This window comes from Dromiciops gliroides, chromosome 6 (genome assembly GCF_019393635.1).
Source record: "Dromiciops gliroides isolate mDroGli1 chromosome 6, mDroGli1.pri, whole genome shotgun sequence".
Lineage (NCBI taxonomy): Eukaryota > Metazoa > Chordata > Mammalia > Microbiotheria > Microbiotheriidae > Dromiciops > Dromiciops gliroides.
The window spans coordinates 55,887,472-55,913,113 of record NC_057866.1 but is presented as its reverse complement, the minus strand read 5'-3'; the positions used below and the strand labels follow the sequence as shown (position 1 = coordinate 55,913,113).

At 44.5% G+C, this 25,642-nt stretch overlaps 1 protein-coding gene across 4 annotated transcripts in view; it reads left to right on the top strand.

Moving 5' to 3' along the window:
• The first annotated feature begins 1,235 nt into the window (after window positions 1–1,235).
• Window positions 1,236–25,642, top strand: part of ZNF143 (zinc finger protein 143) — a 47,863-nt gene continuing 23,456 nt past the window's right edge. Inside the window, exons 1-5 of one of the 4 annotated variants that reach the window (XM_043970759.1) lie at window positions 1,236–1,319; window positions 21,757–21,875; window positions 22,999–23,091; window positions 24,940–25,023; window positions 25,545–25,628. In XM_043970759.1, the coding sequence (XP_043826694.1) occupies window positions 21,764–21,875; window positions 22,999–23,091; window positions 24,940–25,023; window positions 25,545–25,628 (373 nt within the window). In that variant the 5' untranslated portion in view covers window positions 1,236–1,319; window positions 21,757–21,763. Of the gene's footprint in view, window positions 1,320–1,459; window positions 2,742–13,904; window positions 16,291–20,847; window positions 20,874–21,756; window positions 21,876–22,998; window positions 23,092–24,939; window positions 25,024–25,544; window positions 25,629–25,642 lie in introns of those variants that run through there. The other 3 variants (XM_043970758.1, XM_043970761.1, XM_043970760.1) reach the window with 3 other exon arrangements.

Genomic DNA, 25,642 nt, shown 5'->3' with positions numbered 1-25,642 from the left:
CCCGCTCGGATTGAAGTGGCTCTCAACGGAGCTCCTCAGCCAGAGCATGACCTCAGGCTCTTTGCCATAGAACGAGAATAAGACCATCAATAACACCAGAAATTGACAAGATTTTATCGGTGGAAATGACATTAAAGACGAGGCCTTCCCACCAGGGACCTTAACAATTAAATGAAGCTAAAACCTTGCAATTAAGTGTGGTCTCCTCCATTAGAACGAGAATTCTACGGGTATCGAAATACTTAGCAGTGCTTTGCACCTAGGAAGCGCTTAATAAATGCTTCATTCATTCATTCATTCATTCATTCATTCATTCATTCATTCATTCATCAGCCGACCCCACAGAGGAAGCCGTGAAATTTACAGATCCTGGGTATTACACTACTATCATTATCCTTATTACTCCACATCCCACCCGGGCCCAGCATGTTCACGGACAGTCCCGCTTCTCGGGTCGATACCTGGTTCTGTCACAGCCAACAGCCCAACCCGCTGCCCCCAACCTGCCAGGCCCCCGGGGAAGGCGAACCCTCGGGCCCGGACCTCCATCCCTCCGGGCCGCTGCCCCCACTGGGTCGCCTCGCGAGGGTCACCCACCGCTCGTCTCCAGAGGCAGACGGTCCCGGGCCGGGGCTCGCGCTCCGAGAAAGGTGGAGACGGGCCGGCAAGCAGGGAGCGGCCTCCACTCAGCCAGGCTCGCCTCAGGCCAGAGCCCCTTGGGAGCTACGGGGAGCGATCGGCTCAGCTCCCCGCTCGTCTCCGCGCTCCGCTCGGCCCGGCGCCATCTTCGCCAGAGCGCGGGCCCCGAGGGCTCGGTCCCCCGGAGGCGGAGAAGCAGCTGCCGGCAAGTCCACGGGGAAAATGGCGCCCGCTGCGGCTTCTCCCTTACCCGCTAATCTCAAGTGCCAGCCTCTCTCCCTCGCTACAAAATGGCGCCTCCCGCTGAGGCCCCAGAACCGGCATAATTCACACGCCGGAGAGGTGTAGTCCGACGGGAACAGACGGCTCTCCCAGCCAATCAGTCTGTGGAGTCTGTGTTCCGCACCCATGGCCAGCCACTCAGCGGCAAGCGCCCAAGCCTGGAAGTGTCTACGTCAAGGATAAGGGCCCAGAAGAGACCGCCTTCTTCCCAGTCCTGGGGGTTTTGACCAATGGAAATTACGAGTGGCTCTATGAATGACGGGGCGCTGGCCCAATGGAGTCTGGGGGCGGGCCTCGAGGGCTCTATGCGTGTTGCGGGGCCCTGGGGCCGGGGCGGCTGTTTCCTGTCCTGGTGCATGGTGGTCGGACGAAGGAATTGTTGGAAAATTTTCTCGGAGGTTCGTATATAAATGTGTTTTTACCCAGTGTGCATTATTCTCCACCCGGCCGCCGCCCTCAGCGCAGCGGCGCCGGCTAGGGCTCCGGCCCCGGCCCCCCGGCTCCGGAGCTGGGCCCAGGGGGCCGGGCGCTGGGCGGCGGCCTGGGGCAGAAGCGGAGTTTATTAATAACTCGCGGCGGCGGGTGCAGCTCCGTGGGACTCCCTCCTCGTCCGCGGGCCGCTCTCGCGCCTTCCCTCCCGCCCCTCCCCCCGGCCCCGAGGGACGGCTGCCCGCCCGCCGGGGAGGGCGCGAGAGCGAGCGGGCGAGCGGGCGGGAGCGAGCCCCGGGGGGAGCCCGAGCCCGAGCCGGAGCCGGAGCCGCCGCCGCCGCGGGAGCCCGAATGCCGCCCCGAGGCCTTGGCGCTCCCCGCCCGCGGCAGCCCATGCGGGCCGTGACCCCGGGCCTATCGGCCCCGGGAGCTGGGATCGGGCGCCCCGGGAGCTGGGATCGGGCTCCCCGGCCGGGGGATGGGGGGCTCGAACGCTCTCCGGAGCCGTCCGGCACGCGCCCGGTGGGGCTGTTGATAATCACCGTAATTAGGAGGAGCCGGCGAGGCCGGGCGAGCCTCCTGGAGGCATTAGCCGCCAGCTGGGTGCTCGGGGTGGCGGGGCTTCATCGCCCCGGGCCGCCCCTGGTCGGGCTCGCCCGGGGGCTCCTTTCGAAATAAAGCGTTTCCAAACTTTTTGCTGCCGCCGTGGTAAACGGCCATCCAGAGTTGTGTTCTCGGAGGGGAGAGGGGCCGGGGGCTGCGGGGCGCACTTTTATTCTAAACAAAAGCCACATTTGGGGGGAAGATGTGGAGGGAGGGGTTTGCCCCCCCCCCACTGACTCTCCCGAGTCGTTTGCTCTCTACAGTGGCCATTAACCCGAACTTGCAGCAGATGTCATTCGGAACGAGGTTTTTGTTAGAAACTTGGGATAATTCTTTACACTTTAAAATAAGCTTTTTCTGTGCTCGGCATTCGAATTTAAAGCACTGAGAGATGATCCCAAGGAATTACATGAACTCTATTGTAACAGTGGAGATCGTGGAAGCGAGAACATTTTGAAAAATGGATACACGTGGGGCTAGGAGTCAGGAGACCTAGTTCTTTCTCCCGGCTCTGCACCGGGTCGCTGTGTGACTTGGGATCAGCCTTTTGAGAATCAGTCTCTGTGACAGGGCTGGAATTCAAGTCAGAATGCTCCGGTTCAGGGTCTGCCCTGGCTGCTTGGCCAGCTCTAGTGTTGTGGGTCCTTTGCTACTTTCTCAGTCATTTGATCTTTAAGATGGGCAGGATATTATTTGGACGACTTACCTCAGAGTTTGCCGGGAAAACGATGTGAGTTATTTATCCAGCGGAATGGCCAATATACCTGTGTGCCCGCTTCGTGGTTGAGGTGAGGGTCAAATGAGAAATAGATGGAGTTTATACAATAATCAATCTACAGCACCTTATGTTTTACGTTATACCTTTTGATCCTTACGACAACTCTGTGAGACCGGTGGTACCAAGCCTATCCAAACTTTACACAAGAGCATAGACTCAAGTGGATAAAATTGACGCAAGGTTGAAGCTAATAATTAATCAAGTAGGACTTGACTCGTCTTCCGCCTTCAAATCCACCACACCAAAGCAGTCTCCTATAAAACTTTAAATGTTAAATATTTATATTGGGGTGCCTGGTATACGTTTAGTTGGTGAGAGGTTCAAAGGTAGGACCTGGCTCTAGATAAGTTTACAAGATAGTGCAAAATGATGACATGTAGAAAATAGCTTAAGAGTTAACATTGATCAGGGGGTTAGGTGGTGAGCTGGGTTCTGAAGAAAAAATGACGACATAGAATAACCTCTCCTTTACATTTATCTAAGTTGGGAAAGTAGGATGTGTTGAGAAGCACAGGTAGATCAAATATGATGGTTAGCCTCGTGATTTAAATAAGAGTGAAGAGCAAGGTAAAGGGCCAGACGGATGTATTTTAATTGCAAGCCTACTAAAAGTTTTGGACTTGGCTCAAGTACTGTTTCCTAAAAGGCCTTTATAGATTTTCCCAGTTATCCCCAATTTCTTTATTTTTATTCTGTACATTTTTTGCAATGACATTTATCTGCCCATCAGTAAAATGTAAATGAGGGTAGGATTGTTTTCTGTTTGTTGTGTTGTTTTGTAAATGAGGGGAGTGTTGTGTGTTTTTTTTCCTCGGTATCTCCTAGACTCTTCTCTTTTTGAGCCGGTTAAAGAAGCAGATAAGCATCTGTGTGGAAAGAATAGGTATCATTCATCTTTGCTAAGAACTGAAGGGTGGAGAACTAGAACCAGGGAAGCAAATTAGGAGACCAGTGGGCAACCGTTAGCCACTTTTGGGAGTATGCATTATTTAGTGAAGGAAAGACTTGAGCAGGAGAGGGAGTTTCTTATTCTTATTCTAAAGAGATGAAAGAATTCTGTATTCTTGAAGGTACCACGTGGGACATCAGCGAATCAAGAAAACTTTGAAATTAGAAAGTTTTAGTAATCACCTTGTCTTATCCTCCCCCCCCCCCCAAGAACCTGAGGCCCAGAAAAGTAGTGTCTTGCCAATGGCAACATAGCTAGTGACATCTGGGACTCCCAATCCATTCATCCAAAGTGCTGTGGATATAAAACCATGTAGGGGGCGGGGCCAGGTGCTACCTGATGAAATACACTGATTTGGCTTTTTCCTAGAAAGGCGACCTCACAGTGTCTCTTCCATCTCTGTCCGAATGGTATTTCTTTATCGTATTTGTTATAATTTTATGTACACTGAATCGCAAAATTTCAAATAAAACGTAAGCTCTTTGAGGGCAGGAATTTTCTTTTTTTTCCCCCAGTGCTGTCTGTGTTCTAGCGATAGGATTCATGGCTTCAATGTATAGGAAATCTATTTCTACCTTTCCTGTAACTTACAGAGAGAAGTCTAGAGCCTCACTTCCTAAACTGTGGGTGGAGACCTCATATGGGAGTCATGTAACTCAGTGTCACAAAAAATTTGGCAACAGTTAGAGGTTATGTATACCTACTTTGTATACCTCCATACCCAGGGTTGTGTAAAAATTTCTCAGGTGAAAAGGGGTCAAAAGTGGGAAAAGTTTAAGAAGCCCTGCTTTAGAGTAATAGAGCAAATAGAAATTGTCTGGCCACATATTAACTTAGAAAACTACAAATTAACTTTATGCTGTTCTGCATTTTTGTTAAACATTTCCCAGATACATTTTAATCTGGTTTTGGGGCACCCTTCTTAGTTTTCCTGGTGCCTGCAGGGGGCAAGTGGGACTCTGCTGTTTTAGAGCACAGAACAGTCAATCGACTTGTCCAGGGTCACGTAGCAGGACTTTCAATCAGGTCTGCTGGTTTTGCCTACCCATACCATTCTGCTTCTCCAGTGAGGCATACCTGTCAAGGTCCACACCTGTGATTTCACTGATGTAGAGGACTTTCAATGAGTAAACTCCCATCACCAATGACAATCGGCATTTGCCTCACAACTTCTAGTCGCACAGAGCTGCCTGGGCACCGAAGTGAAACCATTTGCCCAAGATCACACGGCCCATCTATGTCAAGAGGCAACACTTGAACCTAACTCTTCCCAACATCTTCATCCAGGCTACCTTTCCACCATTTCTAGAATTGAGCAAAATTTAATGTGAACTTGTGAGCTTTAGAAAGGTTTTTGTGTCAGCAGAACAGGCATTCTGATGGCCAACTATTTTTGAGGGCACTATTTTTTTTTCTTTTGGGGGGCATTGAGGGTTAAGTGACTTGCCCAGGGTCACACAGATAGTAAGTGTCAAGTGTCTGAGGTCAGATTTGAACTTGAGTTCTCCTGAATCCAGGGCCGGTGCTTTATCCACTGCACCACCTTGCTGCCCCCATTGAGGACACTAAATTGATGGATTTTATAAGCAAGAAGATAAAGGCTTTCATTTTTTTCTTCTGGATAGTGATGGGTTTGGGCTAGATAACCAGAAACAGACCTTTCAGCTCCACACATCTGTGACTTGAGTTATGATCAAGTTGAAGGGCAGTGCATGCTAGATTACCTCAAAACTTGACTTGAGGCCCACCTAGGGCCACACTCTTTCTTGAAGGTGTTTAGGAGTTAGGGAGCCCGTGGCTCTTATCCAGGCTCTGCTTGTACCTTGCTGGGACTCTTTGGACATCCATTCTCTATTTTCCTGTTTCCTTGCCTGCAAAAAGATGTTGGATTACATTTTCTTTATGTTCCATGTTGATTGGAAAGACCCAAGGAAATGTGCTGAGAAATGTGTTACTTAGCTCATTTTTAAAAATTCCAGTTGGAATAATAAGGCTAAAGGAAAATCATTTTAATGAAGTCTTTTTTTTTTTTTTTTGGGTGAGGCAATTGGGGTTAAGTGACTTGCCCAGGGTCACACAGCTAGTAAGTGTCAAGGGTCTGAGGCCGGATTTGAACTCAGGTACTCCTGAATCCAGGGCCAGTGCTCTATCCACTGCGCCACCTAGCTGCCCCAAAGAAAGCCTTTTTTAATGTCTGTAATGGAATCCCTAACTTGGGGACCAATTTATAGACCCAGGGTCCCAGGGGATTTGAGAAGTCATCCATTATAACCTGAATGGAGCTTTTCCTCTACAGCATCCCCCGGAAAGGGGACATTTGGCCTACTCTTGAAGACCTCAAGTGAAGGGGGTACTAACTCCCTCCTAAGACAAGCCCATTCCACTTTTTGGGGGGGGGGGTGAGGCAATTGGAGTTAAGTGACTTGCCCAGGGTCACACAGCTAGTAAGTGTCTGAGGCCAGATTTGAACTCAGGTCCTTCTGACTCCAGGGCTGGTGCTCTATCCACTGCGCAACCTAGCTGCCCCCCATTCCACTTTTGATAGCTCAAATGGCTACACATTTTTACATTTTTTAATTTTGGGGGGTTTTTGCATTTAGTCTAAAACTGTCTCTCTGCAACTTTTACTATTGCCCTTAGTCTTAACTCTGAGTAAGTCAGAAATATTGAATATCTTTTACCTGTGACAACTCTTCATATAATTGATGATAGCTGTCATGTCCTCCCTCCAGGCTGAACACCGCCAGGTCCATTAACTGCTCTTTTGTATGACTCATCGAGGCCCCCATATCATCTTAGCTGTCCTCCTGATGCTCTCTGGTTTGTCAATGACTTTCCTAAAGTGGGATGTCTATAATCAAGCACAAAAATGTAGATGTACAACTAGACTCTCACCTCTCTAGTTCAGGATACTGTGCCTCTTAGAGAAGCCCAGACTCATTAGCTTTTTTGACTGTCACACTACTGACTCCTAGTAAACTTGCAGAGCCCCAAGAGAAGGGGACTGCAAGGCTCCTGTACTTCTTTCCCTTTCTTGCACTGATGTCGCTTCAGCCTCCAGCCCTCTAGGGATTGGGTTTGGAGACCTCCTTCCTTGGAATCTGCTGCCATCTATGGAGGGAGCATCTTCCTTACCCTTGAGTGCCCTGATAGATGGCAGCAGGCTGCTTCATTTGGAGCTGGACCCTAACCTGCCAGAGGACAGGCATCTACTACCAAAGAAAATGGCGTCGGATACCACTCCTCCTCTGATATTTGAAAGAAAACAGCCATTGCTCCCGGACCCTGGAGGCAGTTGATTGGTCATTCTTATCCCACAGCTAGCAGACTGTATATTCATCTCATGTTCTCTTCTTAACTTTTGGGTGTTTTTTTCTTGCTGTAAGGTAAAAATTCCCTTCTTCTACCATGTCCTCGTTCTCCATTTAATGACTATTCTTCCCTAGGCCCCATCTTCCCCTTCCATTTTGATTTCTATTCTGTTACAAACTTCCTTTCACACAAACCTGATCTTCTCATGCTTCCTCCTTCTTGCATTCACTTGACTCTCTCTGGGTGATATTATACTCCTGGGTCACCTTCTGGTAACTGGTACCTTCACACTGGATTGGGAGGAGGAACTTTTTTACTATTAGTGCCACTGCACCCCCTTTCCTCTGCTGCTATCACTCAAAATCCTCTCCTTTTGAAGTTCATTACCATTCCTGAGGTCATTTTGGGAAGTTAATGCCTTTGTAAACAAGCAGACCCCATACTCTTATTGGGACTTGGTTTCCTCGTCTGTGACATAGATTGGTTGGACTAGATGACTTCTCAGGTTCCTTCTGGTTCTGAAGTTGATCTTAGGAGAGATCCCTTAAGGAATTCAGACCAGTCTTCCTCTCCCCTCCAATGCCCGTCCCCCCCAAGTTGAGTTGGATGGTCTCCTGAACAACCTGGCTGCCCAGTTAGTTGGCATCTATCTTCCACAGCCTACATATTCCTGTCTATTCCACCTCAGACACCCACAGACAGGGATCCTCTACCTTATAAAATCACCCTTCATTGTGTTCCTTCAGTGATGCTGAACTCTAAAATTCCCCTGCAGATTGTAATCCCCTGTCCTTCCAAATCTCCCCTCTTCTAAAAATGCCCTTTGTCCTCACTTGGGCCATCTCCCCTCACTGGTCGTCCTAGGCCATACCTTCTGTTTTGGTTTTATTATTTCCCTTCAGTCTGTACATTGGGAGACAATACTTCTGACATGGCCTTGAGCAAATCACTTCACTCCTTGTCCCAGGTACCCTTGGTTGTCATTTTCCTTTTGATCTGAATCAGTCAGTAAGCATTTATTGTCAGGCACCATGCGGAAGTACTGGGGATACAAAGAATAAACAGGCTTGGTTCCTGCCTTCCAGGAGTTTCTATTTTAATGGAGAAGACAACATATATGCATCAGAAGGTACAGGATTAGTACAGAGTGAATAAGTAGACTGGCAGGCATTTATATAGCAAAGTACTTTACATAGGTTAAATTCATAGGTGACCTTAGAGGGGTGGGGCATTGGCTGTTGGGAGGACCAGGGAAGGCTCTCTGGAACAGATGGCGTGTGAGTTGAGCCTCCAAGGAAGGCAGAGGTTCTAAAAATCAGAGGTTGGGAGGGTGAGCATTCTAGGCATAGGGAATAGTCCATGCAAAGACATGAATATCAGAGATGGAATGTGCTGTGCAAGAATGGCAAGTAGACCCATGTAGCTGGATTGTAGCATACGTGGAGGGGAACAGAAGGTAAAGAACCTTTGAATGTCCCCCCTCCCCCCCAGGACTTTATATTTGTTTCTGGAGGTGGTAAGGAGCCATAGATGTTTATTGAGGTAGGAAGGGATGACTTGATGGTTTTAAGTCATTTGCTTTGGCAGTGGAGTGGAAGATGGATTGGAGAAAGGAGAGACTTGAGACAATTGCTGATTAGCCTACTTCATGTTAACTAGATGATAATCACACCTGGCTAGCCCTTAATAAGGTATTGTTCTCAGAAGCTAGACTGTGAACTCCACTTGAGAACACCTTCAGAACCAATGGATTTGCAGGATGCCAACCAATCAGCTTGAAGCAGTGTGTAAGGGCCGCCTCTGTTCCAGACCTATAAAAAGCTTCCACAATCGGTTTGCTGCAGAATTTGTGATTGAAGCAGGCTTGTGGCAGAGGACTTGAGGAAGAACCAGACCAGGCTGGAACTCTATGCTAGGTAGGCTTTTTCTTAACTTTCTAAACTCCATGTGAATACCTGTATGCTTTAATAAAATTTTTAAGGCCCAAAGACAGGTGCTGAAGCTTTTAATTTAAGGCGATCACACAATCTAGATTTTAAACATCACAGGTGAGAGGTAGTGAGACCTAAACTAGGGTGCGGTTCTGTGTACAAGTACAGAGAAGGGAATATAGGAGAGAGATGTTGTAGAGAAAGATTTATCAGCTAATTGGATTTGTGGAGGGAGCAAGAGTAATTGAGGATAACTGAGGCTGCCAATCTCAGTGACTGAAAGAATGGGGCCCCCTCACCAGCAATAGAGTAATTCAAAAGTGGGTTGGGTTTTGGGGGCAAGAGGGAATGTGCTTTAGACTTTTTGAGTTTGAGATGCCTGTGGCATATGCATTTCAAAATGTCCAAAAGTTATTTGATGATGTGGGACTGGCACTCAGGAGAGAGACTGGGGCTAGATTATAGATATCAGACAATCATTTGCTTAGAGATGATCATTGAGCCCACGGGAACTGATGAGATTATCAAGTGAAGAGGGAGAAAAGAAGGTTCTGGGCAGAGGCTTTGGAGACACCAACAGTTGGTGGGAGTGACATGGATAAAGATCTAGCAACAGACTGGCAAAGAACCATTAACAAGTAGAAAGAGCAAAGTCATGAAAACCCAGAGAGGAGAGAATGTCCAGAAAGAGAAGGTGGTCAGCAGTGTTACATGCTGCAGAGAGGCCAAAAAGAATGAAGATCAAGAAGAGGCTGTAAGATTTGGCAAGCAAGAGAGTTGGTAACTTTGGATAGAGCTGTTTCAGTTAAATGAGGTTTGGGAGCAAGATGGCAGCAGGTTTAAAAGAGAATGAGGGGGCGGGCAGCTAGGTGGTGCAGTGGATAGAGCACCAGCCCTGGAGTCAGGAGTACCTGAGTTCAAATCCGGCCTCAGACACTTAACACTTACTAGCTGTGTGACCCTGGGCAAGTCACTTAACCCCAATTGCCTCACTAAAAAAAAGAAAATCCGGGGCAGCTGGGTGGCATAGTGGATAGAGCACCGGACCTGGATTCAGAAGGACCTGAGTTCAAATTTGGCCTCAGACACTTGACACTAACTGTGTAACCCTGGGCAAGTCACTTAATCCCCACTGCCTTGCCCCCCCCCCCAAAAAAAAAAAAAAGAATGAGAGGAGAGGGAATGGTGGCACTGATTGGAAAAGTGGAGCTTTTTAAAGCAAGGAGTTTAGCTGAGAAGGGAAGGTGAATAAAGGACTAATAGTGGTTAGATGTGATATGATCAAGAAAGATAATTAAGAACGGGGTTACAAGAGGTTATTTGTAGGCAGCAGGAAAGGAGCCAGTAGATAGAGAAAAAAAAAACTGAATTTGAGAGAGAGAGAGAGAGAGAGAGAGAGAGAGAGAATGATGATGAGGGTGATCTGCTAAAGAGGTCAGGAGAGGATGAGATCAAGGGTACATGTTTAGGGATTGGCTTTGGCAAGCAGAAGATAAACCTTGTCAGAAACAGGAATGGAGAGCTAGTAGAGGATGAATTCAGTAGAGAGAAGATGGAGCTTTGGGGGAATAGCCTCAGTCTTTCCTGTGAAGGATGTGATGAAGTCTTCAGCAAAGTGAGCAAGCAAGGGAGTCTTGAGGAGAGAAGAAAAAGTTTGAAACATCTACAGAGGTGAATGGGATAGAGGATCAATTAAGAGTAGTAGGATTGGGGCAGCTAGGTGGCACAGTGGATAGAGCACCGGCCCTGGAGTCAGGAGGACCTGAGTTCAAATCCGGCCTCAGACACTTGACACTTACTAGCTGTGTGACCCTGGGCAAGTCACTTAACCCCAATTGCCTCACAAAAACAAACAAACAAAACAAAAATAAACTCCCTTCAGCTTTTAGAGCCCTATACAACCTGTTCTAGCCTCACTGGGCATCGCTCCCCCCTCTACAATTCAGCCAAATCGACCTTTCTGGCCCTCCCTTGTAGCATTTCATCTCCTGGCCGACCACCATGTCTGGAATGGACTTCCTCCGCACCTTCACCTCAAGCACTGTCTTATGCATAAAGACTCCGGATTTCCCAACGATTATGGATTAGCCTCCCAAGCTACCTTATATTTAACTGCTTTGCATATATTTGTATTTATTCACTATATGTTTCATATGTACTTGTCATCTCCTTTAGGATATATACTCTTCCTGAGTAGGGATGTTGTATCCCTGGCTCATCTGTGTTTACTAAGTACTTACAGATTGATCGGTTAACTATAAAGTTGTGGAGTGTTGTGAGTTGTCACAGAGCTCAGGTGAGATTAGCTACCAAATATAGTGTTATGTGCCAGATGCTGATAAAAAGACAAAGAGGACATAGTCCCTGCCTTCAAGGAACCTACATTCTACATAGATAAGCACATACAAAGTGATTAGTAGGGTGGTTGGGAAAGTATAGTATAGTCACCCAGTCACTAGCATTTATCAAGTACCTACTGTGTGCTACACACTGTGCTAAGCACTAGGGACACAAAGAGAGGCAAAAGACAAGTCATCTCTGCCCTCAATCCAACGGGGGCTATATACAGGATAAGTAGGAGATAATTACCAGAGGGGGAGCAGCAGAAGGCCCCAAGAGGGCTTGGAAAAGCTTCTCATAGAAGACAGCGTTTTAGCTGGATCTTGACAATGGCACTTGAAGTGAGCCTGGAAGGGAAAGATCTGGTTTCCTCATCTACAAAATAGGGATAATAGTAATCATTTAAGTGTATGACCTAACTCACAGGGTTGTCCTGAGGAAGCACATTGTAATTATTAAAGCACCTTGGAAATGTGAGTCATTAATACACATTTTATGTTTAAAAAAAAAATCCAGTTACCATCTTGTATGTAGTTAGTCCCATTATCTACCTTTCATTGTGAAATTCCTACTCTCCCTCTTAGCCTCCCTCCTTTTGGGGGGATAGTCATTTTATCAGCCCCTTTTAGCTCCTCCAGAGCTAGCCTTCTTTACTCCCCATCCACCCATTTTGGTGGGGTTAGTGCAGAAACCTGATCCTCAGAGCTCAGAACTCCAGAGCTCAAGAAATCCACCAGCCTTCAACCTCCTAAGGTAGCAGGGATTTTTATAGGCATGTTTCACAACACCCAACTTTTAAAAATATCTTAGACTGCAAGCATTCCACAGAACCTCCCTGTTTAAGGTCTTGTCTGAATACTGCTTTGAGGAGAATGAAGTATCTTAACATTGGGGGCTAAGAGCTATGTATGGTACTGGAGGAAAGGCCCCTTCTTCCATTCTCAGTGTGCTCAGAGTTGGCCCCTGTGAGAGTACAGTAGCAATGTCCCCAAAGCATGAAGCCCAGTGGAAGTGCTCATCTTCAGTTAAGTGCAGCAAGGTTAGAGGTTGGGGTAGCTGGAGATTATCGTGATGATTTGAAAAAAGAAAAAATTAGCATATAACACATGAAATGCCATTTGGAGAAAGTAACATCCAAGCTTTGAATTTTCATAAAGACATGAAAGATTTAAATTGATGTGAACGCAAAGCAATTTCAGAGATACAGGGCATCAGATGCCATTCCAGAGGTATCATCCCCCTCCTCATCTCAAGGAAAGAAAGCCAGAACACCTTACTTAACTAACTTCAGTCTCCCCTCTTGTCCTCATCTTCCCCAATTCTGGTTCTTGACACACGCTTACCAAGCTGCTCATAGAATTTTCCCTTCAAAGTCCTGGGTTTCTTCTCTTGCCTTGTCCAGTCTATCCCTTTTCTCACCCATCAGCATTTCTCTTTAAGCTCCTTGATATAAAGTTGTCATTCCAATGGTGAGAGTTAAGAGCTGTTCTCAGGGTTTTAACCCCCTCCTCTACTTCTCCTAACAGGCTGCCTGTACAGATCTCAACTACCTTTCCCAGGCAGCAGGTTCCAGCTTCCCATTTCTAACTGCCAGTCCATTTCGAGCATCCCATTTCTGAAGGGTCCTAGAATCTTACACAACCTTCTGGTTCTAATAGTTCATCCTCCAGTTAAAGGGCCCTGGTGTAAATAAATAAATAAACCTGCAGCCTTCCTGTCTGCCTGAAAATTAGGTGCACGGTTCTTTCCCCACAACTTATTCTCTGGAATCTAGTACAGTCTATGGAAACTTTCTACTACTGCTAATGTATTTTCTCTTGTTCCTCTGAATTAAATTTCATCAGGGTGATGAAAGAACTTCCACTCAGTACCTGCATTTATTTAAATGTACTTAGAACTTTTTCCTAACATTGTCTTGGGATCAACAGTTGCTCCCAAATGCATGAATATGTTCCTGTCTTTGTTTCACGATACTAAGAAACTGATTCCTTAGTTCCTCTATAAAGAAAGACATCTGCAGTGCTATGCTCACAATTAAATGATCATGATTAAGTTAGCTATGAGAGAGCATTTGCCAGTAGTAAAAGCCATAAGATATGGGAGTAAGTAACCAATGGATTGTGGAGAGATGCAGCCTGGCTAGACTGTGGAGTGGACCAGCAAAGAGGTGATGGACTCAGGCTGCAGAATGAGACATAGAGGTTTTTGGCTGAGACTGATGCAGGACTTTGTTTCACTTGGCAGCGTGTATATGTTACAAGGGTATTGGGGACTTCTTTTTTCAAGGAGGGAGTTAGAGATTTTTGTTCATTGAAAAAAATATAATTGTTAGACTTTTAAAATGGTTTAAAAAGTTATGAAGCCTGCCTGGTGTCATAGACTCGTGCACACACTCTCAGCTCTCTATTTTTCAAATCTTGTGAAGTTTGAAAGAGAGGATATGCACAAGAGTGACCCAGGGTTGGGGCAGCTAGGTGGCGCAGTGGATAGAGCACTGGCCCTGGATTCAAGAGGACCTGAGTTCAAATCCAGACTCAGATACTTAACACTTACTAGCTGTGTGACCCTGAGCAAGTCACTTAACCCCAATTGCCCCCCCCCCAAAAAAAAAAGTGACCCAGGGTAAGGAGATGATGACTGATTGTGATCTCTGTTTGAGAGGATGCCCGGGATGAGATGGCAGACTCATCATGTGGAGGTAGAACTTGCTTCAGACTCTGACTTTGCTGCTAATGAAATAAGTGGTCTTTGCATTATCACTCTGGATCCCCATCTGAAAAAAAGGATATGAATGTTACCGGGATGTTGTGAGGAAAGCACCTTGTTAGAGGGCAGTCCTTTTAGAGAAATGAGTTGTTATGTTGATATCAGTAACAATAAGTAAGGGGCAGAGGCTCTGCTGGAACAGCAGGGATACCAAAGAGGGTTCGTTGGTCCTGCCCAGCCAGCACTGTTTTTGCACCTTCGTGTGGCTTAGCACAACTTCAAGATGCTTTTTTGTGGCAGACCAATGAAGAGGGTTATGTGTGTTCATCCCAGGCCTCAGAACACCACAGCATAAGTTCTCAGAGGGAGGCAGGGGAGTAGTGAAAGCCCTTCACCCTAACTCAGATTGGAGTAAGGGCTAGAGACCCTTCCTCCTGGCAGAGGGGTGAAGTTCTTCAGGTCAGCTAGCTGCCTGTAAGGCTCTCTTGGGTCTGTTTGCAAAGGGCCACAGATTGGAGTGCATCCCTAAGAGAGTCATATGCTACCCCTCGGGCTGGAGCCCAGAGGTCACCTAGAGCCTGATCTGGTGGGGTAGAACCTGGCAGTGATGACAGACCCAGGGCAGCTCTGCTAGTGGACACCTGGGGAGGGGAGATGGGAGATGCCTGGAGAAATACCCCAAAAGCAACATGAGGCAGCTCACTCTCCATTCTCTCTTCACTATGAAAGTTATTCTTTTCCCTCCAGTAGTCTGAGTCTAGGAGTCAGTAGTTTTCCATTAGTTTATGAGAGATTAAGGAAGATTTTGTCACTGCCTTCCTGCTTTTTGGTTAAATTAGAGACTTTGTTACTTGAGTTCTGGGATTCACCTGGTCAGCCCTAAATGGGGTCTCCAACCAGGCACAGCTTTTCCACAGACAAGTGAACTTGAGTGTGAGAATCCCCAGGGAGAAGTGAGAGATCCAGGTTTTATAACACTCCAAAATGATCCCAGGGAGACAATCACAACGAGTAGGACTCTGCTATGACTCTGCACTGGCAGTGTAGGCTATAATAAGTTTTTCTTAATTAATGAGCCAACATAGACCAAAGAAAAACAGTCACTTTCTCCAGTCATGTTTTTATTACTTAGATAACTTAAATCCATGCTTGCCCCACCTCCAATAGTGCAGATCAAAACTTTTGTCCTTGTCTTGTTTGATTTTTGTCTGTCTTTGCATGCATTCTCCATATTCAGCCATATTGTTGGGAGAGGGAGAGGCTTCTTTTATCTTATTTCTGTTTCAGGGCCTGTCCATCTATAATCCCATCCTCAGACTCCATGCCCTTCATTCTCAGTTATGTGTGTCTGTGATGAGTTTATATTCTTATTAAGTTTAAAAATAGAAACCCTTCTATTTTAATTTCTGTTCTTCTGTTTTAGCCCACTTGAAATGGCTTCTTGGCCTGAGCCTGAAATTGCCTGGTACAAATCAAACTAACTTAATGAAGGAGTCATTGTTCTCTGACTTTTCTCATCCGTCCTCAAGCCCATCCAGACTGTTCTTTGATAACAATGTAGCTTAATATTGGGCTGTGGTTGGAGATAGATATTTCATCTACTAAATTAAGTTAAAACTGTTACCATTTTTGCTATGGTTCAATTACCAGGGTTATAAATCAAATGCTTGATTGGTATGATTGTAGGCCAGTTGTTTTAGGATAATGTGAAGAGAGTAACTGCAAATGAATTTGAAATTGATTTTAAAAGTCGTGTTGCAAACAACATTCTTAAAAGTCTAGTCATTTTGAATTGAGCCCTAGCAGCTGTCCTGACCACCAAATGATACCAAAGACAATTCTGTGGGGTATGTATCTCTAAAAGTACAAATTGTAATGAATCATTTCATATGAATGAGCAATTTATTTTCTACCAACTCAGTGCCTAGAATTGCTATTAAATGTAGGTTTGAGTAGAAAAGCACCTGGTAGTGAATACCCTCAGACCATTTTTATCTTTCACTTCTGAAATGTTTCCTACAAAACTGAACACAGTCCCTCATGAAGAGGAAAATTATCAGCAGTCACAGGCTGGCTCTTCCTTGCCCATTATCTTTCTCACCGTTTGTTTGAGGACAATTTAAATCAGAGACTTAGATGCTCCTTGAGATTCCCTATGAGATAAGGCATTGATACAAAAAGTTGCAAAATATTTCCATTTTAACTTGTTTTCATTTCATTCATTCATTCAACAAACATTCACTGAGGGATAGTACTGTGCTATGGAATGACCTGGTTTCGAATCCTGGCTCTGCTCCCTATTTCTTGCCTAGCTCTGGCAGGTGAGTAAGTTAACTTGCCTAAGCCTTAGTCTGTGACAAGGTCAAAGAGATGACCTCTGAGATCCAGGTTTTATTTCTAATTTTGTGAAAGAGGACACCTAAAGGAGAAGCATCTGAGATGATTCTTGAAAGTTAGATAGATACAGAACAGATAGAGATGGGAGAAAGGCATTTTGGTTGTGGGAACCATATTTCCTTTCTTTGCTTTAAAAAAAAAAGTTTTGCAGTTTTAAATTTTATTAAAAGGGTCAGCTAGGTGGCAATGGAGCACATTGCTAGGAATCAGGAAGACCTGAATACAAATCTGGCCATAGGTACTTGCTAGGTGCCCCTGGGTAAGTCATTTAACCCTGTTTGCCTCAGTTTCTTCATCTGTAAAATGAGCTGGAAAAGAAAATGGGAATCCACTCCAGTTTCTTTGCCTAGAAAACCCCAAATGAAGTCACAAAGAGTTGGACACAACTGAACAACAGTAACAACAATTTTATTAAGCTAAGTAGCTTGTACTTGGTAAATATTATTGTATTTATGCTCTTTTTGAAAATAAGTTTTATTGATACTTTTTTTTGGTATCAGTCATTTCTACACACAGGTCCCCACTCCCCTGGCATGGAACTCTCTAACAAAAAAACCAGTTTAAGCAAAACCAACCATCACAATGACCACATCTAATGCAGTCAGCGTTCTGAATCTGTAGCCCGCCTCCTTTCTCATTATCTGTCCTTTTAGATCAAATGAAGTCATCACAATCACTTAGAGTTCAGGGTTTTTGCCATTTATATTATTGGGACCGCTACATGATCTTTTTGGCTTACTTCCCTCCGCATTAGTTCACAGGAATATAGGCTTCTCAGTGTAGAGCACCTCACAAATAGGTCTTCCCCAGTTTTTCAAGTTCTTCATAATTGTCATTTCCTACAATCAGTCAACAAGCATTATCGGATGCCTGTTGGATACCGAGCACTGTTAGGTGCTGTGAATGGGGAAACAGAGATGAAGCCACCTCTGCCCTTTATTGCTTCATGAAGACAATGTGCACAATAAGTATGAACAAAATAGATGCAAGCTGATGTATGTTGGGGGGAGGGGAGGGAGGATCAGGGAAGACTTCATGTAGACGGTGGAACTTGAGGTGAACTTGGAAGAACACAGGTTTTAAGTGGCAGAGGTGAGGGAGGGAAGGAGGAATGCCTTCCAAGGATGAAAAAGGGGGAGATGGAGTGTCACCAGTGAGGAAGAGTAAGGGTGCCAGTTTGGTAGGACTGGAGAATTCATGAAAGGGAGTATATATAATAACTGTAAGTATGTAAATTGGGGCCAGCTTATAAAGAGCTTGGAATGTCAAACAGAGGAGTTTGTATTTGACCCTGTAGGTGACAGAAGCCACTGGAGTATCATGGCATATTATGTGGTAGGTGGACTGGAAAAAGACTTGATGAGAGAGGGAGATCAATTAGGAGGCTACTACAGCAGTTGGTGTGAAAGGTGATGGATGGGAGAGAAGTTGTGCAAGTAGAAATGACAAGATTTTGAAACTAATTAGAAATGCGGAGTGAGTGAAGAATTGGTGACACAGGTTGCAAAGCTCAGTGACTGGAAGGATGGTAGTACTCCCCTACTTTTAAATTAATTTTTTTTTCAGTTAACCAAAATTCAGTTTCTCTCTCTCCCACAACTACCCTCATGGAAAGGAAAGAAAAACAAAGTCCTTATAACAAATGTAGTCAAGCAAAACTCATTCTTGCACTGGCATATCTCCCCTTCTGTTCTCCCCCCCCAAAAAAAAAAATCCACATCTTAATCTGTGCTCTGAGTCTTTCACTTCTCTTTGAGGAGGTATATAATATGTTTCTGGAATCATGGTTGGTCCCTACATTGCTTAGGGTTCTTAAGTATCCCAGGTTTGTTTATTTTTACAGTATTGTTGTTACTGTATAAATTGTTCTCCTGGTTTTGCTCACTTACTCTGCATCAGTTCCTACCAGTCTTTCCAGGTTTCTCTGAAACCATCCCCTACAATATTCCTTTACTTTTCTTTCTTTCTTTTAAAAAAATACTGATTTATTTAAAGTTTTGAGTTCCAAATTCTATCCTTCTCTCATTCCCTCCACCCCTACTCTCCCCCCTCCCCAAGGTTGCAAGCAATCAGTATAGGTTATACATGTGCAATTATGTAAAACATTACCATATTAGTCATTTTACATAAAAAGACTTAAGTAAAAAAAAGAAAGCATGCTTCAGTCTGTGTTCAGTCAGTATCAGTTCTTTCTCTGGAGGTGGATAGTATACTTTTTTTTTTTTTTTTGTGAGGCAATTGGGATTAAGTGACTTGCCCAGGGTCACACAGCTAGTAAGTGTTAAGTGTCTGAGGCCAGATTTGAACTCAGGTCCTCCTGACTCCAGGGCCAGTGCTTTATCCACTGCGCTACCTAGCTGCCCCTAGTATACTTCTTCATTAGTCCTTTGGGATGCTCTTGGATCATTGCTTTGCTGACAGCAGTTGTCATTCACAATTGCTCATAGAGCGATAATACTGTCACCGTGCACAATGTTCTCCTGGTTCTGCTCACTTCACTATACATCAATTCAAATGAGTCTTTCCAGGTTTTTCTGAAATCATCCTGCTTGTCATTTCTTGTAGCCCTGCATTATTTCTTACTACACATGAGTAGTACATTACATTCAAATACCATGGTTTATTCAGCTATTTACCAATGGATGGGCAGATGATAGTGCCCTTGGTAGAAATAGGGAAGTTCAGCAGAGGAGTAGATTTTAGGGGCAAGGTAATGAATTCTTTTTTGGACATAGTGAGTTTGAGGTACCTCTGGGACAACCAGTCTGAAATGTCTAACAAATAGTCAGGTGATGTAGGCTAGGAGCTCAGGAGAAAGGGTAAGGCCAATAGCAAATGCAGATACAAATTTAGACTTGATGTCAAGAAAAGCTTCCTAACTTTTGGAGCTGCCCAGAAATGAGATGAGCTATTTCCAGAGGGAGTGAGCTCCCCTTCCATACAGCTAAGCACAGGCTGAGTGAGCCCTTATTAGATATATTGTACTGAAGTCCCTTTCAGCTCTCAGATTCTGTTTCTCTATGTTGGGCAATGTATTCAGTGCTGGTGAGACAAAGACAAAACTGCCTTTAGGGAGCTTACCTCATAGAGCATAACATGTAGATACACACAGTTAAGTAGAAGACGAGATTGGGATCCAAGGGGGCTAGGGAAAGGTCAAACAAAATCAGCTGCTCTACAGAGGGATAACTCTCACATCTGGGAAGATCAAAAAAAGGGCTTCCTGCAAAGAAGAGGAGGATTCTGAAAGGTAGAGATGAGGGGAGAATCATACTATTCCAAGCATGACAGTGGACCTAGGAAAGCCAGAGATAACTTATTGAGTTCCAGTTTGGCAGGAACTTAGTGTGTGAATGGGAGTGATGTGAAATAAGGACAGAAAGATTAAAAGCAGATGTTGGCAGGACAGGGTGAGAAGTTTGCATTTTATCTTCGTAGGTGATGTGCTGTGGGGATTTTCATCTCTGACCTCATCAGATAAATACAGATTTGAGGAATGCCACATGGTAAACATGAAGGTTTATCAATAGAGGAGTAAGATGGTCTGATCTATGTCTTAGGGTCATTATTTTGACCCCTTTGTAAACGATAGGTGAGAAAGGGGAAAGACTACAGGCAAGGAGACCAATTAGGAAGCTCATTTGGATGGTGGAGTGGTGAGTGGAGGAAAGATTGGGAAAGGTGATGTGGAGATTGACTCAACAGGTTCTGCCAAAGGAGGGAAGAGTCAAAGATGAGCCTGGGGGGCTTGTGCCATTCATGGAAATATGGACATTTGCTGTAGATCACTGTTGATCAGAGAAATGCAAATGAAAACAACTCTGAGTTATCTCCTCATCTATCAGAGTGGTAAATATAACAAAAAAGGAAAATACTGGATGTTGGAGGGGATGTGGGAAAGCTGAGATGCTAATCCACTGTTGATAGAGTTGGAAAAAGATCCAACCATTCTGGAGAGCAATTTGAAACTATGCCCAAAGGACGGTAGACCTGTGCATGTCCTTTGATCCAGCAATACCACTGCTAGGTTTACATCCTAAAGACATTCCCCAAAAGAGAAAAAGGCCTATTTGTACAAAAATATTTATAGCAGCTCTTTTTTGTCATGGCTAAAAACTGGAAATCAAAGGAATGCCCAGCAATTGGGGAATGGCTAAACAAGCTGGAGTATATGATAGTGATGGAATATTATTGTGCTATAAGAATTGACAAGCAGGATGATTTCAGAAAGGCCTGGAAAGACTTGTATGAGCTGATATATAGTGAAGTGAGCAAAACCAAGAGAACATTGTGCACAGTGACAGCAATATTGTTTGATGAAGAACTGTGAAAGACAACTATTCTCAGCAATACAATGTTCCAAGACAATCCCAAAGGACTGAGAATGAAGCATACTCTCCACCTCCAAAGAAAGAACTGATATTGATTGAACTCTTACTGAAGCTGCTATTTTTCACTTTCTTTCATTTTTTTAATTCAAGTTTTCTTATACAACATGACTAATAAGGTAATGTTTTACATAATTGCAAATGTATAACCTGTATCTGATTGCTTATCACCTTAGGGAGGGGGGAGGGGAAGGAGGGATAAAATTTACAACCCAAAACTTAAAATAAAAATGTTTATTATTATTTTTTTAATTTAATAAAAAAAATGGACATTTGGAAGTTTAGAGGGGAAGGTCAGTTTTTGACCATTGTGTTTATTATCATCATTGTTACTGTAATTCTTATTTAATATTATTCCTTCCAAGTTTCTCTGCTTCTGGAACTGCAGTAGTTGTAGGGAGCAGTGGAAAACAAGGCCAAGGCTGCCCAACTCTAGCCCTCTTGTCTTCATGGAGAGCTGGGGCCAGCAGCTCTACCTTTTCTCAGACCTTATGTTAGCCAGATGCCAGATCTCCAAGCCAAGAGAGCACCATCTGTTTAACCAAAGACCAAGGAAGCTTTTGGGGGAGCTTTAACTCTCTTAAGTGCAAAGGAATAGCTGATTCTACCAGTGTGACTCTCAGCTATGGGAGCAGGCTGGTGAAGGAGGTGGGGGTGAGGGAGTTCTTGGATCTCTTTAAGTCATACTATAGAAGAGGCTTCCAAAGACTTAGACCAGCCTTGCTAACCTAATGAGTATGAAAGGGATGATGGAAATCTCTATAAATCTCTGGTGTTTAGAATTTGATTTACAAGATCACTGGGTTTTGTTTGAATTCTCCAAAAGCATATGACCTGAAATTTGGGGGTTACGTTCTTAGCTTTGCATATGAAGCCAAACTCTGAGTGAGATAAGAATTTCCTTGAGAGTTTTTATAAATCTGGAGGAAAGATGTGTCACTGTATGTACTCTTCTCTTGTGTACTTGCCTTTTGGTTCTAAGGTGACTGTTTTTATTTCAAGGTGAACCATGTTATTAGCCCAGATAAACCGAGATTCTCAGGGAATGACTGAGTTTCCTGGAGGGGGAATGGAGGCTCAGCACGTCACACTTTGCCTGACAGAGGCAGTGACTGTGGCAGGTGAGTACTCTCTCTATTTAACATCTAATGCATCTCAGTAACAAGGCCGCTACTGAACAGAAACAGAGATCTGCAGCAAAGAAATTTGCAGTTTGATCATCAAGTGCAGAATTAAGAATATGGGGACCTGAGTGGATAGAGCACTGGCCCTGGATTCAGGAGGACCTGAGTTCAAATCCAGCCACAGACACTTGATACTAGCTGTGTGACCCTGGGCAAGTCACTTAACCCCAATTGCCTCACCAAAAAAAAAAAATAGAATATGGGAACCTGAACACATCTCCAGATATGGGGGAGGGAAAATACTACTTATTCTGAATTAGTTGTTTAAAATGTTATCTCTAGGGGGTGGCTAGATAGCACAGTAGATAAAGCACCGGCCCTGGATTCAGGAGTACCTGAGTTCAAATCCGGCCTCAGACACTTGACACTTACTAGCTGTGTGACCCTTGGCAAGTCACTTAACCCCCATTGCCCCGCCAAAAAACAAACAAACAAACAAAAAATAAAATGTTATCTCTACCTAGTCCTCAGCACCTCCAAGTTGCACTGGGCTCTATCAGGTCCCCCTATTGTTAGGGTATTTTAAGTCATGTCATTACAGCTTGTTTAGGGGATCTCTCCCTGACTCTGTTGAGAGATGCTCCTCTAAGTGGATGAAGATTGCAGAATGTGATTGGTGGGGGTCATAATTTTTGGCCAGTCCTTAAATGGAAGCTATCATTATTTATTCAGGGGTGTACAACTCAATTCATCCTCAAGTTTGGGAGCAAGCAAGTCTTTTTAGAGCGATTTCCCAGGATTCTGGGTAGGAGTGTCCTACAAAGCTTCCCAGAGCTTTGCCCACTATAATCAGACATTGAATTGAGCTGGAGAGCTTGTAGCCTGAACCATTTGGGTTTTTTGTCCTTGGTGAGATCTGCAGACCAAGTCTCCCTGGTGTTCTCCAAAATGAAATGATTGGATGTTGTCGGGGTGTGTGGTGGTGGTTTTTTTTAAAGAATGTTTTTTTTCTCCCTCAATTACATGTAAAAACATTTTTTATAATTTTTGAGTTCCACCTTCTCTCCCTCAGCCCTTCTTAAGGAGGCAAACACCTTGACATGGATGTTGTTTTTCCTAGATGGTGACAATCTGGAAAACATGGAAGCTGTCAGCTTGCAAGCAGTGACCCTTGCAGATGGTTCCACAGCTTACATACAACACAATTCCAAAGGTAGGGGCAGCCTCTGTGGCTGAGTCGCTGCTGTTGCTGGTCGGCCTCCCTCAGGGAGTGCTAGTGGTTGCATAGTTTCCTTGCCTTTTTGATATGAGTTTGATTTCTCAGAGGCAGCTAGAGAGCCCAGCAGCAAGCATGCTGGACTTGGAGTCAGGAAAACCTCCAAATACTCACTAGTGTGACCCTGGACAAGTCACTTAACTTCTCTCTGCCTCAGTTTCCACATCTAGAAAATGTATACAATAATGCCGCCTACCTCAAAGGGTGATTTTTGCAGATCCAGTGAAATAACATGTGAAGTACCACAGAAATGTTAGCATGTTATTATTGTCATGATGTTGTTCTCATTCTTTTCATTCTTTTCATACACGTCTTACTCCCCAAAGGTACTGCATGACATATGCTTGTATTTTAAACTGAAGTGGATTAAAATAAATTTTGTTTAAAAAATGTCGTTACAACTTGAAGACATACAGGGATATGCAGAACCAGGGCTCAGGGACTCTTTGCCAGCCAGACGCTTATGAGATGAGAGGGAAGGTAGGGTGATCTCCAAGGTCCCTTCCTACTCTGAAGGCCCTGGGTGTTTCTCTCATAGCTTAGATTGTAGGATTTTTTTTTTTGAAGGTTATCCCTAGGGGGCAGCTAGGTGGTGCAGTGGCTAAAGCACTGGCCCTGGATTCAGAAGGACCTGAGTTCAAATCTGGCCTCAGACACTTGACACGTAGTAGCTGTGTGACCCTGGGCAAGTCACTTAACCCCCATTGTCGCACCCCCCCCCCCCAAGAAAAAAGATTATACCTAAAAATATGACAGTGTAACGATTGGAATGACGCCACCTGCTGGAGACTTACTGTAGAAGAGTTCTGCCCATGAAGCGAAGGTCTTTGAGGGCAAGACCAGGAGTCAGGAAGTGACGCAGGCTAGTGGGAGGAGGAAGGAAGAGACTGGCGCTCAGTCTCGCGCGCTCTCTTTCCTGGGGACGCTGGCGGAGAAGGGAGCTAAAAATGTGCTCTCCCTTTAATAGATAGAAATCTAGGCCTTTCTCTCTCTCTTTACCAAATTCTTATTCTCCTTAATAAATGCTTAAAAGTCTAACTCTTGCTAAAGCTTATAATTTATTGGCGACCACTCATTAGATATTTTAGACAGACTAGCTAGAATTTTAGCCTTAACAACAGGAAAACCTGAGCATAAAAGTAGATTTAATTTGCCAATAGGTTTAGTTTTTATGATACTTGGGACTAAAGGTGATGTCTTTTTTGTGCCTCCCAGATAATGGGAGCCCAGTCTCACTTAAATCTTCTAGATCCAAGTGAGTATTTATAGAAATCCACAGAGGGAAGGTTCTTCCCCTCTGTTATAAAGGAATAAATAGAAGGCCTCGAATGTTCCTGTAGTCCAAGCCAGGTCCCAGGGAGCTGGCTCTTTTCAGCCCAGGGGCTGCTCGCAAGTGTAGCAGTTCCTGCCTTTGAAGGCCTGTTGGAGCTAAAGATTATAAGAGAAGAGAGTTAACAGAGAAAAGGTTTGCTCCTTTCCACAGGCTACATCATTTCTTTTTAAAAATTCCATTTATTTCAATGAACAAAAATCCTTTTTTCCCTCCCCACACACTCTCCCTACATACACACACCCACAGGACAAAAACAAAAACAAAACTCTTGTAACAAATTGCATAGTCTAGCAAAGCAAATAACTGTGTTGGCCGTGTCCCCCAAAATAGATATGCACCCCCACCAAATGTTTGATGGCCTGCCTTAGAATTCTGGGGAGAAGAGAAATGATTATGTGGTCATATGCATTTAGTATGCATTCATTTATTGGTACCCGAATCTTGTGTTTCAGATGGAAAACTCATGGATGGTCAGGTCATTCAGCTAGAGGATGGTTCTGCTGCCTATGTCCAACATCTTCCCATACCTAAGAGTAGTAAGTGTTTAAAAAAACAATAGTGGGGCTCTCCTTATGGTCAGATTGCTCTTCCAGGCTCTCTCCTGCTATACATGCATGAGCCAAGGTCACTCTGTCCTTGTTGCTGACAAAATGAGTAGGCGTGAGGTAGTACCCTGCACATTGAGCAACTCCAGATTCATCCTCTTTCATTCCTGCTTGAACAAAAGAGATGGTGCTTCGTGGCTCTGGAGGGAAAGTGAAGAGCCGTCCTAAACACATTATGTCCAGAATAAAGGCTGTGGGATTTGTCTGTTCTGGAGGGTTCCCGTAATTTATCCCCTACCAAGGGGGAGGATGGTTATTCTGTCATTAGTTCATGATGCCATTGGGCTTTCATTAATCCACCCTGACATTTACCAACATAATTTAAATGTGAAAGGGCTTGCAAGAAGAGTATGTGATTGGGTCAGTTTTTTAATGCTCCAGTCGAATTCTTTTCTCAAGAAGACTCTCAGAAGGGGAAAGCTGAAATCTAACTTTAAGTATTCCTTCTGCAGCAGGGGACAGTTTGCGTCTGGAAGATGGACAGGCTGTTCAGTTGGAAGATGGAACTACAGCCTTTATTCATCATACCTCCAAAGGTAACATGTGGAAT